Consider the following 15,106-nt stretch of genomic DNA (forward strand, 5'->3'; position numbering starts at 1 on the left):
TTTTTTTTTTTTTTTTTTTTTTTTTTTTGAGATGGTCTCACTCTGTTACTCAGGCTGGAGTGCAGTGGCATGATCTTGGCTCACTGCAACCTCTGCCTTCAGGGTTCAAGCAATTCTCCTGCCTCAGCCTCCCGCGTGGCTGGGATTACAGACTCACCACTACATCTGGCTAACTTTTATATTTTTAGTAGAAACGGGGTTTCACCACGTTGGCCAGGCTGGTCTCAAACTGCTAACCTCAGAAGATTCGCCTGCCTCGGCCTCCCAAAGTGCTGGGAGGATTACAGGCGTGAGCCACTGCACCCGGCCAATAACCAGCTTTTTGAAAGGAATTCTTAGGCAGACTTGCAGAGTATCATCCAGAACCAAATTTCTGAAAATGTTATATGTTCTGTAATGTTTGAAAATATTTGAATGTGGTTATTTGGTAATCTAGTTGAATATAGTTACTGTGCTGTCACCTTTTCTTCCCCTAACTGCATGAATCCATCAACAATGGGATCTGTTTTATTTCTCAGAAACAACAGACTTTTTCCAGTTTATTTGGTAAGAAGTGTAACCAAAAAGCACTTTCCGATTCAGAAGACGTAATTGTTCCAAATTGCTTCATAGAGTTTTACAGTTATATTCAGAGGACAGCTTCTGTCTTAATTAGGGTATAATTCAGCCTCCATGAAACCCTTCCTGTCTTTCCAGGTACAATCAACCTTTTCTCTGTACTTTTACTGTTGTTAGCCTAAGTTGCTCTTCTATAATATGTTTTTCGCTATCTCATATCGTGGTGTATAATGGTAACTTATTAACCCAGTAGTCTGTTTTCAGTAACTTATAAAGAGTCTTGACAGCAGGGAACATGTTTATTCATTATAGTCTATAGCATACTGATTCTCTGTGATGAGTTTGCTTAGAGCCTGTTACATTTAAGAGGTACTGATTATTCCAGGTGGGATTGTTCTGCAGCGAGTTAGATATAGGGAGCTAGAACTTAGAGAAAGCTTAAGGCTGAGAATTAATTGGACACATAAATTTTACTTTTTACATTTTCCTCTTCCTGGTTCTTGTTATTTCTGAACCAGTTGTACAGGAAGAGGACCTAAAGTTATTGGTTGGCTCTTCCTGCAGCTCCTTCTTCCTCCAGCTAGAGCCTCAGGTGCCCATAGATAGACAACTCTGAGTACAGGAGAGTAAAAGGGAAGCACCATGTCCTATCCACCTTATCATCCCGCAGTCTCCTTTCTCTCTTAGGGTCCTGTCTTTTGGCTTTTTGTTTTGTTTTTTACTGTGTGTGTGTGTGTGTAGATATATCTCTATATATATCACAAAATTTGCCATTTTAGCTGGGGGTTTTTTTGGTTTTTTGTTAATTTGTTTCTTTGTTTTGTGTTGTTTTGAGATGGAGTCTCACTCTGTTGCCCAGGCTGGAGTGCAGTGGCACAATCTCGGCTCACTGCAAGCTCCACTTCTCGGGTTCACGCCATTCTCCTGCCTCAGCCTCCCGAGTAACTGGGACCACAGATGCCCGCCACCACGCCTGGCTAATTTTTTGTATTTTTAGTAGAGATGGGGTTTCACCATGTTAGCCAGGATGGTCTCGATCTCCTGACCTCATGATCTGCCTGCCTCGGCCTCCCAAAGTGCTGGGATTACAGACGTGAGCCACCACGCCTGGCCAGCCATTTTTAACTATACAATTCATTGGCATTAAAATTCACAATGTTGGCCAACCATCACTACTTTTTTTCATCTCTAGAACTTTTTTCATTTTCCTCAACTGAAACTTGGTACCCATTAAACAATAACTCCTTATTCCCCTGTACTCCAGCCCCTGGTAACAGCCAATCTACTTTCTATTTTATGGATTGCCTATTTTAGATATTTCATATGAACAGAATCATGCAGTATTTGTCCTTTTGTGCCTGGAGGCCTTGAGTACCTCACTTAGCATAGTGTTTTCAAGGTTCATCTAGGTCATAGCCTGTCAGAACTTCACTGCTTTATAGCTGAATAATATTCCATTGTATGCATATACCACGTCTTATCCATCCTTATCTGCATCTTTTGTATTTAAAAGCGCTTTCTTCCCCTCAGTATAAAAATATATTGCCGGCTGGGTGCAGGCTGGGTGCGGTGGCTCACACCTGTAATCCTAGCACTTTGGTAGGCTGAGGTGGTCAGATCACGAGGTCAGGAGTTCATAACCAGCCTGGCCAACATGGTGAAACCCCATCTCTACAAAAATACAAAAATTAGCCTTGCATGGTGGCATGTGCCTGTAATCCCAGCTACTCGGGAGGCTGAGGCAGAAGAATCGTTTGAACCTGGAAGGCGGAGGTTGCAGTAAGCCAAGATCGTGCCATTGCACTGCAGCCTGGGCAAGAGAGCAAGACTCTGTCTCAAAAACCAAAAAAAAACTGGCTGAGCGTGGTGGTGCATGCCTGTAATCCCAGCTACTCAGGAGGCTGAGGCAGAAGAATTGCCTGAACCCAGGAGGCGGAGGTTGCAGTGAGCTGAGGTCATGCTGTTGCACTCCAGCCTGGGCAACAAGAGTGAAACTCCGTCTCAAAAAAAAAAATGTATCTGTGTATCTATATAGATAGTAGATATTGCCATTATAGAAAATCAGGAATATAGAGAAAATATCAAGAAGACAATATTCAACCATAATCCCTACCACCCAGAGAGAGTTACTATTAGTCTTGTATTTAATCTTTCCCATCTTTATGTTCACTATATATATGCACTATATATGTGTTGCTTTATATATGCACTATATATGTTGCTATATATGTCTCATGTCATATATGTCTCGTATATCATATATGTCACATTATATGTGATATATATGTCTCATATATGTCATAAAGATATATATATATATATATATATATGATTACAGCTAGATGTACAATTTAGAATCCTTTTTCTGGCCAGGTGCAATGACTCATGCCTGTAATCCCAACACTTTGAGAGGCTGAGGTGGAAGGATTGCTTGAGGCCAGGAGTTTGAGACCACCCTAGGTAATATTGTGAGATGCTGTCTCTCCAAAAAAAAAAAAAAAAAAAAAAAAAGGCCGGGCTGGGTGGCTCACACCTGTAATCCCAGCACTTTGGGAGGCCGAGGCAGGTGGATCACAGGGTCAGGAGTTCAAGACTAGCTTGGCCAAGATGGCGAAACCCTTTCTCTACTAAACATACAAAAATCAGCCGGACGTGGTGGTGGGCGTCTTGTAATCCCAGCTACTTGGGGGGGCTGAGGCAGAGAATTGCTTGAACCCGGGAGGCAGAGGTTGCAGTGAGCTGAGATCATGCAACTGCACTGCAGCCTGGGCAACAAAGCAAGACTCCATCTCAAAAAAGTAAAAAATATATATGTAATTCACTGGGCATGATGGTGCATGCCTGTTATCCCAGCTATTCAGAGGGTAAGCAGGAGGATCTTTTGAGCCCAGGAGCTCTAGGCTGCAATGAGCTATGATCTCACCACTGCACGTCCAGCCTGGGTGACAGAGCAAGATCTTGTTTTTTGTTTGCTTGTTTGTTTGTTTGTTTGTTTTTTGAGATAGAGTCTCACTCTATGCCCAGGCTGGAGTGCATTGCCACAGTCTTGGCTCACTGCAACCTCTGCTTCCCAGGTTCAAGTGATTCTCGTGCCTCAAACTCCCAAGTAGTAACCAGGATTACAGGTGTGTGCCACTGCACCCAGCTAATGTTTTTTTTTTTTTTTTTGAGACGGAGTTTCGCTCTTGTTGCCTAGGCTGGAGTGCAATGGGGCAATCTTGGCTCACCGTGACCTCGGCTGCCAGGGTTCAAGCGATTCTCCTGCCTCAGCCTCCTGAGTAGCTGGGACTACAGGCATGCACCACCATGCCCGGCTAATTTTGTATTTTTAGTAGAGATGGGTTTCTCCATGTTTGTCAGGCTGGTCTCGAACTCCCAAACTCAGGTGATCCACCTGCCTCAGCCTCCCAAAGTGCTGGGATTAAAGATGTAAGCCACCGCGCCCAGCCCCACAACCAGCTAATTTTTGTATTTTTAGTAGAGATGGGGTTTCACTGTTTTGGCCAGACTGGTCTCGAATTCCTGACCTCAGGTGATCCACCTGCCTCAGCTTCCCAAAGTGTTGAGATTACAGGCATGAGCCACTGCGTCTGACATGTTTTTGTTTTAAAATAATTTTTTTTTTTTAATTTTTTATTTTGAAACAGGGTCTCACTCCATCACCCAGGCTGAGTGACTCCATCACCATGCCTGGCTACTTTTTAGAATTATTTGTAGAGATGAGGTCTCCCTGTGTTACCCAGGCTGGTTTGAACTCTTGGCCTCAAGCAGTCCTCCCACCTCTGCCTCCCAAGGTGCTAGGATTACGGGCATGAGCCACCACACCCTGCCAATAACCATTTTTTAAAATAGCATTATATTATAAAAATTGTTTTATGTCATTAAAAAATCCTTTTAATCATATGTAGGTATTATCTATGTACATTCCACTGCATGGATATACTGTACTGTAATTTAACACTTCTTTATTATTTATTGTACATTATAATGTTTTGATAATAAAAGAATCATGTGTTGAACTTTTCTATACATAAATATATCTCTCTGGGCTGGGCGCCATGGCTCACGCCTGTAATCCCAACACTTTGGGAGGCCAAGGCGGGCAGATCACGAGATCAGGAGTTCATGACCAGCCTGGCCACATGGTGAAACCCCATCTCTACAAAAATACAAAAATTAGCTGGGCGTGATGGCACGCACATGTAATCCCAGGCTACTCTCAGGAAGCTGAGGCAGGAGAATTGCTTGAACCCAAGAGGCGGAGGTTAACCTGAGCGGCAGAGGTTGCAGTGAGCAGAGATCACACCACTACACTACAGCCTGCTGGGCGACAGAGTGAGACTATGTCTAAATATATATATATGTAATTTAAAATATATAGTAAAATATATATATTTAAAAATATATATAAATTATGTTATATATAAATTATATAATTGTATATTATATATAAATATTTTATATGTGTGTTTATATATAATAAAATATATATATATTCATATATATAAAAATCTGAGTTCCTTTAACTCTCTTGTTGCCCAAGCTGAAGTGCAGTGGTGCGATCTCAGTTCACTACAACCTCTGCCTCCTGGGTTCAAGTGATTATCCTGCCTCAGCCTCCTGAGTAGCTGGGATTACAGGTGTGTGCCACCACGCCCAGCTAATTTTTTGTATTTTTAGTAGAGATGGGGTTTCATCATGTTGGCCAGGCTGGCCTCAAACTCCTGACCTCAGGTGATCCACCCGCCTCAGCCTCTCAAAGTGCAGGGATTACAGGCATGAGCCACTGCACTCAGCCTCTATAGATTCTTGAAAGTATAGTTACTGGCTGAAAGAGCCATGAACATTTTTAGAACTCTTCATGCATATTGTCAAATTGCTTTTCAGAAAGAATGTGCCAGTTCCGACTACCTACAGCATAGATAAAGAGAATTCCTAGCTGGGCGCGGGAATTCTTTTTTGTACTGAAAGTACAAAAAAGTAGCCAGGCGTGGTGGCATGCGCCTGTAATCCCAACTACTTTGGGAGGCTGAGGTGGGAGAATTACTTGAACCCAGGAGGCAGAGGTTGCGTTGAGCAGAGATAGCATCGCTGCACTCCAGCCTGGGCGACAGAACGAGATTCAGTCTCAAAAAAAAAAAAAAAAAAAAAGGCCGGGCACAGTGGCTCACACCTGTAATCCCAGCACTTTGGGAGGCTGAGGCGGGCAGATCATGATGTCAGGAGTTCAAGACCAGCCTGACCAACATGGTGAAACCCCGTCTCTACTAAAAATAGAAAAATTAGCCAGGCATGATGGTGGCACGTGCCTCTAATCCCAGCTACTCAGGAGGCTGATGCAGGAGAATCGCTTGAACCCAGGAGGCAGAGGTTGCAGTGAGCCCAGATCGTGCCACTGCACTCCAGCCTGGGTGACAGAGCGAGATTCTGTCTCAAAAAAAAAAAAAAAAAAAGAATTCCTGCCTTGTCAGACTTGTCACCAGAGAGTAAGAGGAAGTGATCCCAGCATATGTTATAGACTAATGAGAGCTGTAAGCTTTAACTTAATAATAGCCATTAGAAATAAGCAGATGCTGAGCTAGAATTGAATGTGAAGGATATACTGACTGACTTATAAGAGCCTGTGCAAAGCCCATAATCCTCAAAATCTCACATTCTTCAGTCTCACAACACCCTAGACGCTTATGTGCCTTATTCTTAAAAAGTCTGTTATTTCATCCTTTTAAACTGTAAGAGGCTAGGTGTGGTGACTTGTGTTTGTAATCCCAGCACTTTGGGAAGCCAAGGCAGGAGGATCATTTAGGGCCAAGAGTTCAAGACCAGCTTGAGTAAAATCATGACACTCTGTCTCTAAAGAAAATAAAAAATTAGCCAGGCATGGTGGCACATGCCTGTAGTCCTACCAACTTAGGAGGCTGAGGTAGAAGGATCCCTTGAGCCCAGAAGTTTGAGGCTTCAGTGAACTGCTCTTATCAAGCCACTGCACTCCAGCCTGGGAAACAGAATGAACCCTGTCTCTTAAAAGATATAAGAAGTCAGTAAAAGACGGATTTCCTGGTAAACATTTAAGTGCCATTACATATGGGATGGAGTAGCAGTAAAACTTTATTTTAAGGCAACTGCTGGCTGGGCACGGTAGCTCCGGCCTGTAATCCCAGCACTTTGGGAGGCCTGGGCGGGTGGATCACCTGAGGTCAGGAGTTTGAGACTAGCCTGGCCAACATAGCAAAACCCCATCTCTACTAAAAATATAAAAGTTAGCTGGGCGTGGTGTCACACACCTATAATCCCAGCTACTTCGGAGGATGAGGCAGTGGAATCACTTGAACTCGGGAAGCAGATGTTGCAGTTAGCAGAGGTTGCAGTGAGCTGAGATTGCGCCACTGCACTCCAACTTGGGTGACAGAGCGAGACTCCGTCTCAAAACGAAAAAACAGACAACTGTTAATTCTCTTGTATCATTCTCAGTTGGATTCAAAAAAAGTCACAAAGAAGAATTCAAGCCTCCATGAACTGAGAGGGCAGTTATTAGCAAGAGCTTTGGAGTCAAATATAACTTTGTGAGCCTCCTCTAGCCACAAAAATGTACTGCTGTGTAGGAACAAAGTGAGCATCAAATTTACCAGGTGGGAGGCTACTAAGACTAACTTACGCACCTTATGCAGAAGCCAGCAAAGGTAGCGGTTGTTAAGGTGTTTGATAGCAGCATAAAAGGGCCACCCAGCAGTTGCCAAGAGTGACTTAAAATGCCCCTAATTCTGGAGGGTAGGTTGGGCTGATTCTGAAAGGTCAAAACTATAGGAAAATTCAGGCTAAAGATACAGCCCAGGAGATTCTGGGCATCTTCATTGGAGGCACTGCTGATGCTATATTTAAACCTTAATGTGAGGCCGGGCGCAGTGGCTCACGCCTGTAATCCCAGCACTTTGGGAGGCCGAGGCGGGAGGATCACGAGATCAGGAGATCGAGACCACCCTGGCTAACACGGTGAAACCCCATCTCTACCAAAAATACAAAAAATTAGCCGGGTGTGCTGGTGGGTGCCTGTAGTCCCAGCTACTCGGGAGGCTGTGGCAGGAGAATGGCGTGAACCCAGGAGGCGGAGCTTGCAGTGAGCCGAGATTGCGCCTCTGCACTCCAGTCTGGGTGACAGAGCGAGACTCCGTCCCCCCTCCCAAAAAACAAAAAAACAAAATAAACCTTAATGTGACCCATTATCTAGCATTTGGGGAGTTGGTCTGACAGCAACCTTTTTCTTTTTTTTTTTTTTTTTTTTTTTTTTCCTTTTTTGAGACAGGGTCTCACTCTGTCACCCAGGTTGGAATGCAGTGGTGTGATCACAGCCTTGACCTCCTAGGCTCAAGCGATCCTTCCACCTCAGCCTCCTGAGTAACTAGGACTATAGGCACATACTGCCACGCCACCTGGCTTGCTTTTTTTTTTTTTTTTTTGGTAGTGATGGGGTTCTCGCTGTGTTGTCCAGGCATCTTGAACTGCTGGGCTTAAGTGATCCTCCTGTCTCAGATTCCCTAAGTGCTGGGATTACAGACATGAGCCACCATGCCCAGCCATTATTTTAGAATAAATTGTATAGGAGGTATCCATTCATTCAGCAGATCTGAGTGATTATTATGTACTAGATATTGGGGAAAATACTATGTCTAATAAGGCATGGTGTCTGATCTCAAATTCACCTTCTAGTATGGTCAATGATTTACAAATGCAATTATACTACAAGACAATTCTGTATAATAGCAGTAAGTTGGCACCTTAAGTTTTCACAGAGAAAGAAGCATCTTACCTCAGTCTTGGATAAATGGGAATGTGCAAGATGGAGAAGTAGGAAATGGTTCTTCTAAACAGTGAAAACAGCATATTTAAGTACACTAGGCATGAGAGGACAAAGTTTACTGCTAACTACTAGACACATCAGTATTGTTAGAGCAAAACATGAGAGCAAGGGCATTCTGTGGTTTGGACTGGGGTCTCAAAATGCCTCTTTCTCCTTAGCTCAAGTGGCATCCTTTACCTGCAGCTATCTTTAGGGGAAAAAAAAAAAAACATAAATGGGATGTTTGGTTGAAAAAAAGACCTCAGTGCTGGTATAGTTGCTAGTTTAATAGTCCCTTTTATTTGGCTGCTCCTTGTTCTTATATTGTGCATATATGGCTTGCTTAAACCACACAGTATAAAATCACTGAAAGAAGTGAAGTCTCGATATTAAATGCATATAATTTGCTTTATGACTTTAACAAGTTCCTTATCCCTTCTTTTACCCAAAATGGCAGGGGAGGTGTCGAACTGATCTTGTTCAGCCAAATAATTCATCGTTTGATAGTTTCTAATAGCTTGTGCCCAGAAGCCTTATATAACCATGTCATTTGCTCAGAAGGAAGGAATGTTAGGTAGAAATAAAATAATCTGAATTAGTTGGGCATGGTGGCACACACCTGTAATCCCAGCTACTTGGGAGTCTAAGGCAGGAAAATCGCTTCAACCCAGCAGGAGGAGGTGCAGTGAGCAGAGGTCGCGCCACTGCACTCCAGCCTGGGCAACAGAGTGAGACTCCATCTCAAAAAAAAAAAAAGAAAGAAAATATTATAGCTGTTTTACCCTCTAGTATTTCTCTATATTCTAAAATTAACTAAACTCTCCATCCCTTTCTGGACCTTTCTGTTCCTGAAGCTGCATCTTTTAGACCACTCCATTTAAAACAGCCATGAATAAATTTATGTTTCACAATCTGAGATGGAATTCATCTTGCTTTTCACACTAAACGCAAGCATATTTCAAACTAGAAAGACCTATATCAGAGTGTAAAATATAACAACATTTAGCCTTCAGAAGAGAAACTTGAACATAAGGAAAAATTCCATGAGTTTGTTTATTGTTTTTGGCTCCATGTTAGCCTCTTGTTTTATAGCCAGTAAGATACATCTTATCTATATACCTGTTTTGTTTTCTTTTGTGTTCTCAATTTGGCCTATATCCTGAAATAAATCATTCTCTGGCAAGCTGTCATGAGGCCATGGAATTTTTTTTATTTATTTATTATTTTTTTTGAGACAGTGTCTCACTCTGTTGCCCAGGCTAGAGTGCAATGGCATGATCTCAGCTCGCTGCAACCTCCGCCTCCCGGGATCAAGCGATTCTCCTGCCTCAGCCTCCCGAGTAGCTGGGATTACAGGTGCCTGCCACCACACCCAGATAATTGTTGTATTTTTAGTAGAGGTGGGGGTTTCACTATGTTGGCCAGGCTGGTCTTGAACTCCTGACCTCAGGTGATCCACCCGCCTCAGCCTCCCAAAGTGCTGGGATTACAGGCATGCGCCACTGCACCCAGCTGAATTGAATTTTTATAGGCATGAGGTGTGAGAATTTTTATAGGCATATAGGTGTGAGAATGACTTAGTAGGAAGGAAATGAAAGAACACGTTGGGAAACCCAGGTTAAAGTCCTCAGTTTGCACTTAACAAGCTATTTGTCCTTGGGTATGTTGCTAACCAAGAGCTTTTGTCTTCAGTGTTTATTTCTTTAACATAAAGGATTTGAACTGGAAGACTTCTAAGTTCAACAAATGTATAGCCTGAATTTTTTGAACAATACTGATTTCAAATTTCTTGTGACTTTAATGTCTATAAATAAAAAAATGTCTCAGATTCCAATATTTGAGACTCTCTGCACCCAGAAGTATTTTAGAAATCCCTTTTTTTTTCTTTCTTTTTTTTCTTTTTTTGAGACAGTCTGACTCTGTTGCCCAGGCCGGAGTGCAGTGGTGCGATCTTGGCTCACTGCAACGTATGCCCCCCAGGTTCAAGCGATTCTCCTGCCTCAGCCTCCAAGTAGCTGGGATTATAGGCGCCTGCCACCACGTCTGGCTCATTTTTGTATTTTTAGTAGACAGGATTTCACCATGCTGGCCAGGCTGGTCTCGAACTCTCGACCTCAGGTGATCTGCCCACCTCAGCCTCCCAAAGTGCTGGGATTACAGGTGTGAGCCACCGTGCCCGGCCTTTTTGTTTGTTTTTTGAGAAAGTCTCATTCGGTACAGGCTGGAATGCAGTGGCATGATCTCAGCTCACTGCAACTTCCGATTCCCTAGTTCAAGTGATTCCCCTGCCTCAGCCTCCCAAGTAGCTGGGATTACAAACACGTGCCACCACACCCAGCTAATTTTTGTATTTTTAGTAGAGACAGGGTTTCACCATGTTGGCCAGGATGGTCTCAATTTCCTGGTCTCGTGATCCACCCGCCTCAGCCTCCTAAAGTGTTGGGATTACAGGCGTGAGCCACCGCGCCTGGCCCTTTTCTTTTCTTTTTTCTTTTTTCTTTTTTTTTTTTTTTTTTGAGAAAGAGTTTCATTCTGTTGCCCAGGCTGGAGTGCAGTGGTGCGATCTCGCCTCACTGCAAACTCCGACTCCTGGGTTCAAGCCACGTCTGCCTCAGCGTCTGAGTAGCTGGGATTACAGGCACCCGCTACCATGTCTGGATAAATTTTTGTATTTTTAGTAGAGACAAGGTTTCACCATGTTGGCCAGGCTAATTTTGAACTCATGATCTGTCCACCTTGGCCTCCCAAAGTGCGAGGATTACAAGTGTGAACCACCACACCCGGCCTGAAATCCTTTTTTAAACCACATGATTTGGTCTTGATTTGGAAAATATAGTCCTACCATATCTTTTATTCTTTTCCCATTCTAAAATTATGTGATTCTAGCCTAAATGCAGAACATCATCCCATTTCACATCCACTGTCATCCTTCTCAAGCCCAGATTTCACCCACTTTAACATTTAACTTTTCTACTAAAACTGTAATTATCTTCAAAACTATATAATTCATCTTTTCTGAAGTTAATATAACTCACAGTGCCGTGTTTTTAGAACAGCTGGATTGAATGCTTATTGTGTGTGATATGATTAATAGAACCCTAAGTGTAATAGTGAGAGAGGGAAGGGTATAGAATTTAAATAGTGATTTTTGTCAGAAAAACGTGGGGAAATTATTTGTGGGGTTTAGTTACAATTTTTCAGGGATTTGCCTTTATTTTCTCTGTGTTCCAGGTCTTGCCTGAAATTTAGAAGCCCCTTTCTTGCCCTTCCTTTCTGGTGCTGTCAATACTGGTGATCACCTCTGAGGAAGAAAAGCCCTCTTCCCACAGTCCATGGAGAACACTCAGCATCTATGCTTGATTGTGACAGGGCAGATTTTGGATGGATCATGAAATGCTTCTAAAGTAGCCAAGAGTTAACTCTTCCTAACCTTTTTATATAGTAAGCATGTTACCACCAAGGTAACTTACCCAGGGGAATCAACTACATAGTGGAATCACATTATTTACACATTTAACTTACGCAAATTCAACTCTACTAAAAAAAACAAAGTACATGAGTGAGAGAGAAAAATAACAATCTAAGTAGCATATGTTAAACCTTCCATTTCAGTAAGTCCCAGGCAATGGATGAAATCAAATCTGAAATAGTTCATATTGGTGAAAGTTATGGAAAGAATGTAAGGATGATTTTTAAAGGTTTTCTAGTTGTTGATAAAGCATGTTCAGGTCACTAGGCAAGTAGGTGGGACAACTTCTTTGACCTTTACAGGGGTTATTAAAGATTGTTGAGAAGCTACCTTTAAGAATTAGAGGAACTGGCTGGGCGCGGTGGCTCATGCCTATAATCCTAGCACTATGGGAGGCTAAGGTGGGCAGATCACCTGATTTCAGGAGTTCGAGACCAGCCTGGCCAACATGGTGAAACCCTATCTCTACTAAAAATATAAAAATTAGCCGGGCATAGTGGCACGTGCCTGTAATCCCAGCTACCTGGGAGGCTGAGGTAGGAGAATCGCTAGAACCTGGGAGGCAGAGGCTGCAGTGAGCCGAGATCGTGCCACTGCACTCTAGCCTGGATGATACAGCGAGACTCTGTCTCAAAAAAAAAAAAAAAAAAAAAATTTTAGAGGAACTAACAAAATCCCCTACAAAGAATGACATGATGAGAACAAGTTGACATTTTTATAAATGTACTAAGTGCTTAAAGGAATGAAACACCTGGTTAAATTTCTGAGTGTTCTTTATGGATTTTCAGTGGTTATTTTTACTATATACTGTTGCCCCTTTATAACCAGTCCCCTAAGTAAGATGCTACCCTACCAAGTGGAAATTGCACTGATTTTGTTTGACAGTATAAATTGAGTAAGATAATGAGTAATTTCATTAAGAAGCTGGTTCGTGGCTGATACTTTCATTTTTTTAAAAAACGTGGGCATGTACTTCTTTTAGAAGTCTTTGAATTTAAAATCTAGATTCTATAATGAAGTGAATATTTCTTAACCATCCTAATAATTTGTGCCATCTACACCATTTTACTTTATTAGTATGATCTTTTTCCATGAATGTCCACTGCTTGGCCAGTTACTACCTTGGGATTACATAACTACCAAGTGAAAAACCATAATTGGCTGACTTGCTTTTTAAAAATATTTTGTTTTAGTGTACCTAGCATGTGAAGTACATTTTTCTTCTGTGATCATACAGGTGAACATGATTAAAGATGATGGGACAGTTATTCATTTCAACAATCCCAAAGTCCAAGCTTCCCTTTCTGCTAACACCTTTGCAATTACTGGTCATGCAGAAGCCAAACCAATCACAGAAATGCTTCCTGGAATATTAAGTCAGCTTGGTGCTGACAGTTTAACAAGCCTTAGGAAGTTAGCTGAACAGTTCCCACGGCAAGGTAGGTATTTCAATTTAGTAAATCTTTCTCTCCCCACCTCACTTAAAGAACCTAATCATTTACAAGGTGTCCCATCTTAATTTGGATTTGCCTGAATGTAATTATTTTACTTTCTATAAAATTATTTCTATGCTTCATAAAATTCTGAGTTTGTTTCTTTAATGATTATGTAGTGTGACACATAGAATATTCAGAAACACGGCTGGGCGTGGTGGCTCACGCCTGTAATCTCAGCACTTTGGGAGGCCGAGACGGGTGGATTGCCTGAGGTCAGGAGTTCGAGACCAGCCTGACCGACATGGTGATACCTCGTCTGTACTAAAAATACAAAAATTAGCCAGGCATGGCAGTGGGCACCTATAATCCCAGTTACTCGGGAGGCTGAGCCTGGAGAATCGCTTGAACCCGGCAGGCAGAGGTTGCAGTGGGCCAACACTGGGCCATTGCACTCTAGCCTTGGCAACAAGAGTGAAATTCTGTCTCACAAAAAAAAAAAAAAAAGAATATTCAGAAACATTTTGGTAGTAATATAGTAACTTGAGAGGTAATTACCTAAAAGGATAGTGCCAGGATCTGCAGGCCATAATTTTATTTTATTTTATTTATTTTTGAGACAAAGTCTCACTCTGTCTCCCCGGCTGAAGTGCAGTGGTGCAATCTCAGGTCACTACAACCTCCACCTCGTGGATTCAAGCAGTTTTCGTGCCTCAGCCTCCCAAGTAGCAGGGACTACAGGTGGTATGCACCACTGCACCCGGTTAATTTTTGCATTTTTAGTAGAGACAGGGTTTCGCCATGGTGGCCAGGCTTGTCTTGAACTCCTGGCCTCAAGTGATCCACCTACCTTGGCCTCCCAATGTGCTAGGATTACAGGCGTGAACTACGATGCCTGGCCCATCATTTTAAATAGTTAATTTAATATTCACTGCTAATTAATGACAATCAGAAAATCTGTTGTATGGCTGGGCACAGTGGCCCACTCCTGTAATCCCAGCACTTTGTGATTCTGAGGAAGGAGTATTGCTCGAGGCCAGGAGCTCAAGACCAGCCTGGGCAACATGGTGAGACCCTGTATGTACAAAAAATACAAAAATTAGCCAGGTGTGGTGGAGCGTGCCTATAGTCATAGCTACTCAGGAGGCTGATGCAGGAGGATCACTGGAGCCCAGGACTTCAAGGCTGCAGTGAGCTATGGAATGCCACTGTACTTCAACCTGGGTGACAGAGGGAGACCTTGTCTCTTTAAAAAAAGAAAAAAGAAAATAATGTTGTCAGACATCTATGTTTTTGTTAAATATTATTGATTGCCCTATAAATATGGCAACCATAAGTTCTGAATTTCCAAGATAGTCCTGGTTTCAAATGTGTCATGTTGCCCCTAAAAATGAAAAAGCCTAGTATTGCAGTGCCTATACTACTTAGCTAGACATTTTCTTACATCAAAAGATATGAAAAAAAATTGATTGATTGATTGATTTTTTTTTGAGACAGAGTCTTGCTGTCTCACCCAGGCTGGAGTGCAGTGGCGTGATCTTGGCTCACTGCAACGTCCGCCTCCCGGGTTCAAGCAATTCTCTGCCTCAGCCTCCCAAGTTAGCTGGGATTACAGGCGCCCGCCATCACGCCCGGCTAATTTTTGTATTTTTAGTAGAGACAGGGTTTCATCATCTTGGCCAGGCTAGTCTTGAACTCCTGACCTCGTGATCCACCTGCCTCAGCCTCCCAAAGTGCTGGGATTATAGGCGTGAGCCACCGCACCTGGCTTTTTTTTTTTTTTTTTTTTTTTTTTTTTTTTTTTTTTTTTTTTTT

General features: G+C 42.5%; 1 protein-coding gene across 4 annotated transcripts in view; it reads left to right on the plus strand.

Annotated features, from left to right (window-relative positions):
* The window catches only part of BTF3L4 (basic transcription factor 3 like 4), a 35,559-nt gene that overhangs the window by 16,229 nt on the left and 4,224 nt on the right, over positions 1-15,106 (plus strand). For 3 of the 4 annotated variants that reach the window (XM_025376934.1, XM_025376948.1, XM_025376940.1), the window contains one exon: positions 13,096-13,297. The exons of the other annotated variant lie outside the window; for it this stretch is intronic. In XM_025376934.1, the coding sequence (XP_025232719.1) occupies positions 13,096-13,297 (202 nt within the window). The remainder of the gene's footprint in view (positions 1-13,095; positions 13,298-15,106) is intronic. 4 annotated transcript variants of the gene reach the window in all.

Source organism: Theropithecus gelada, chromosome 1, assembly GCF_003255815.1.
Source record: "Theropithecus gelada isolate Dixy chromosome 1, Tgel_1.0, whole genome shotgun sequence".
NCBI lineage: Eukaryota > Metazoa > Chordata > Mammalia > Primates > Cercopithecidae > Theropithecus > Theropithecus gelada.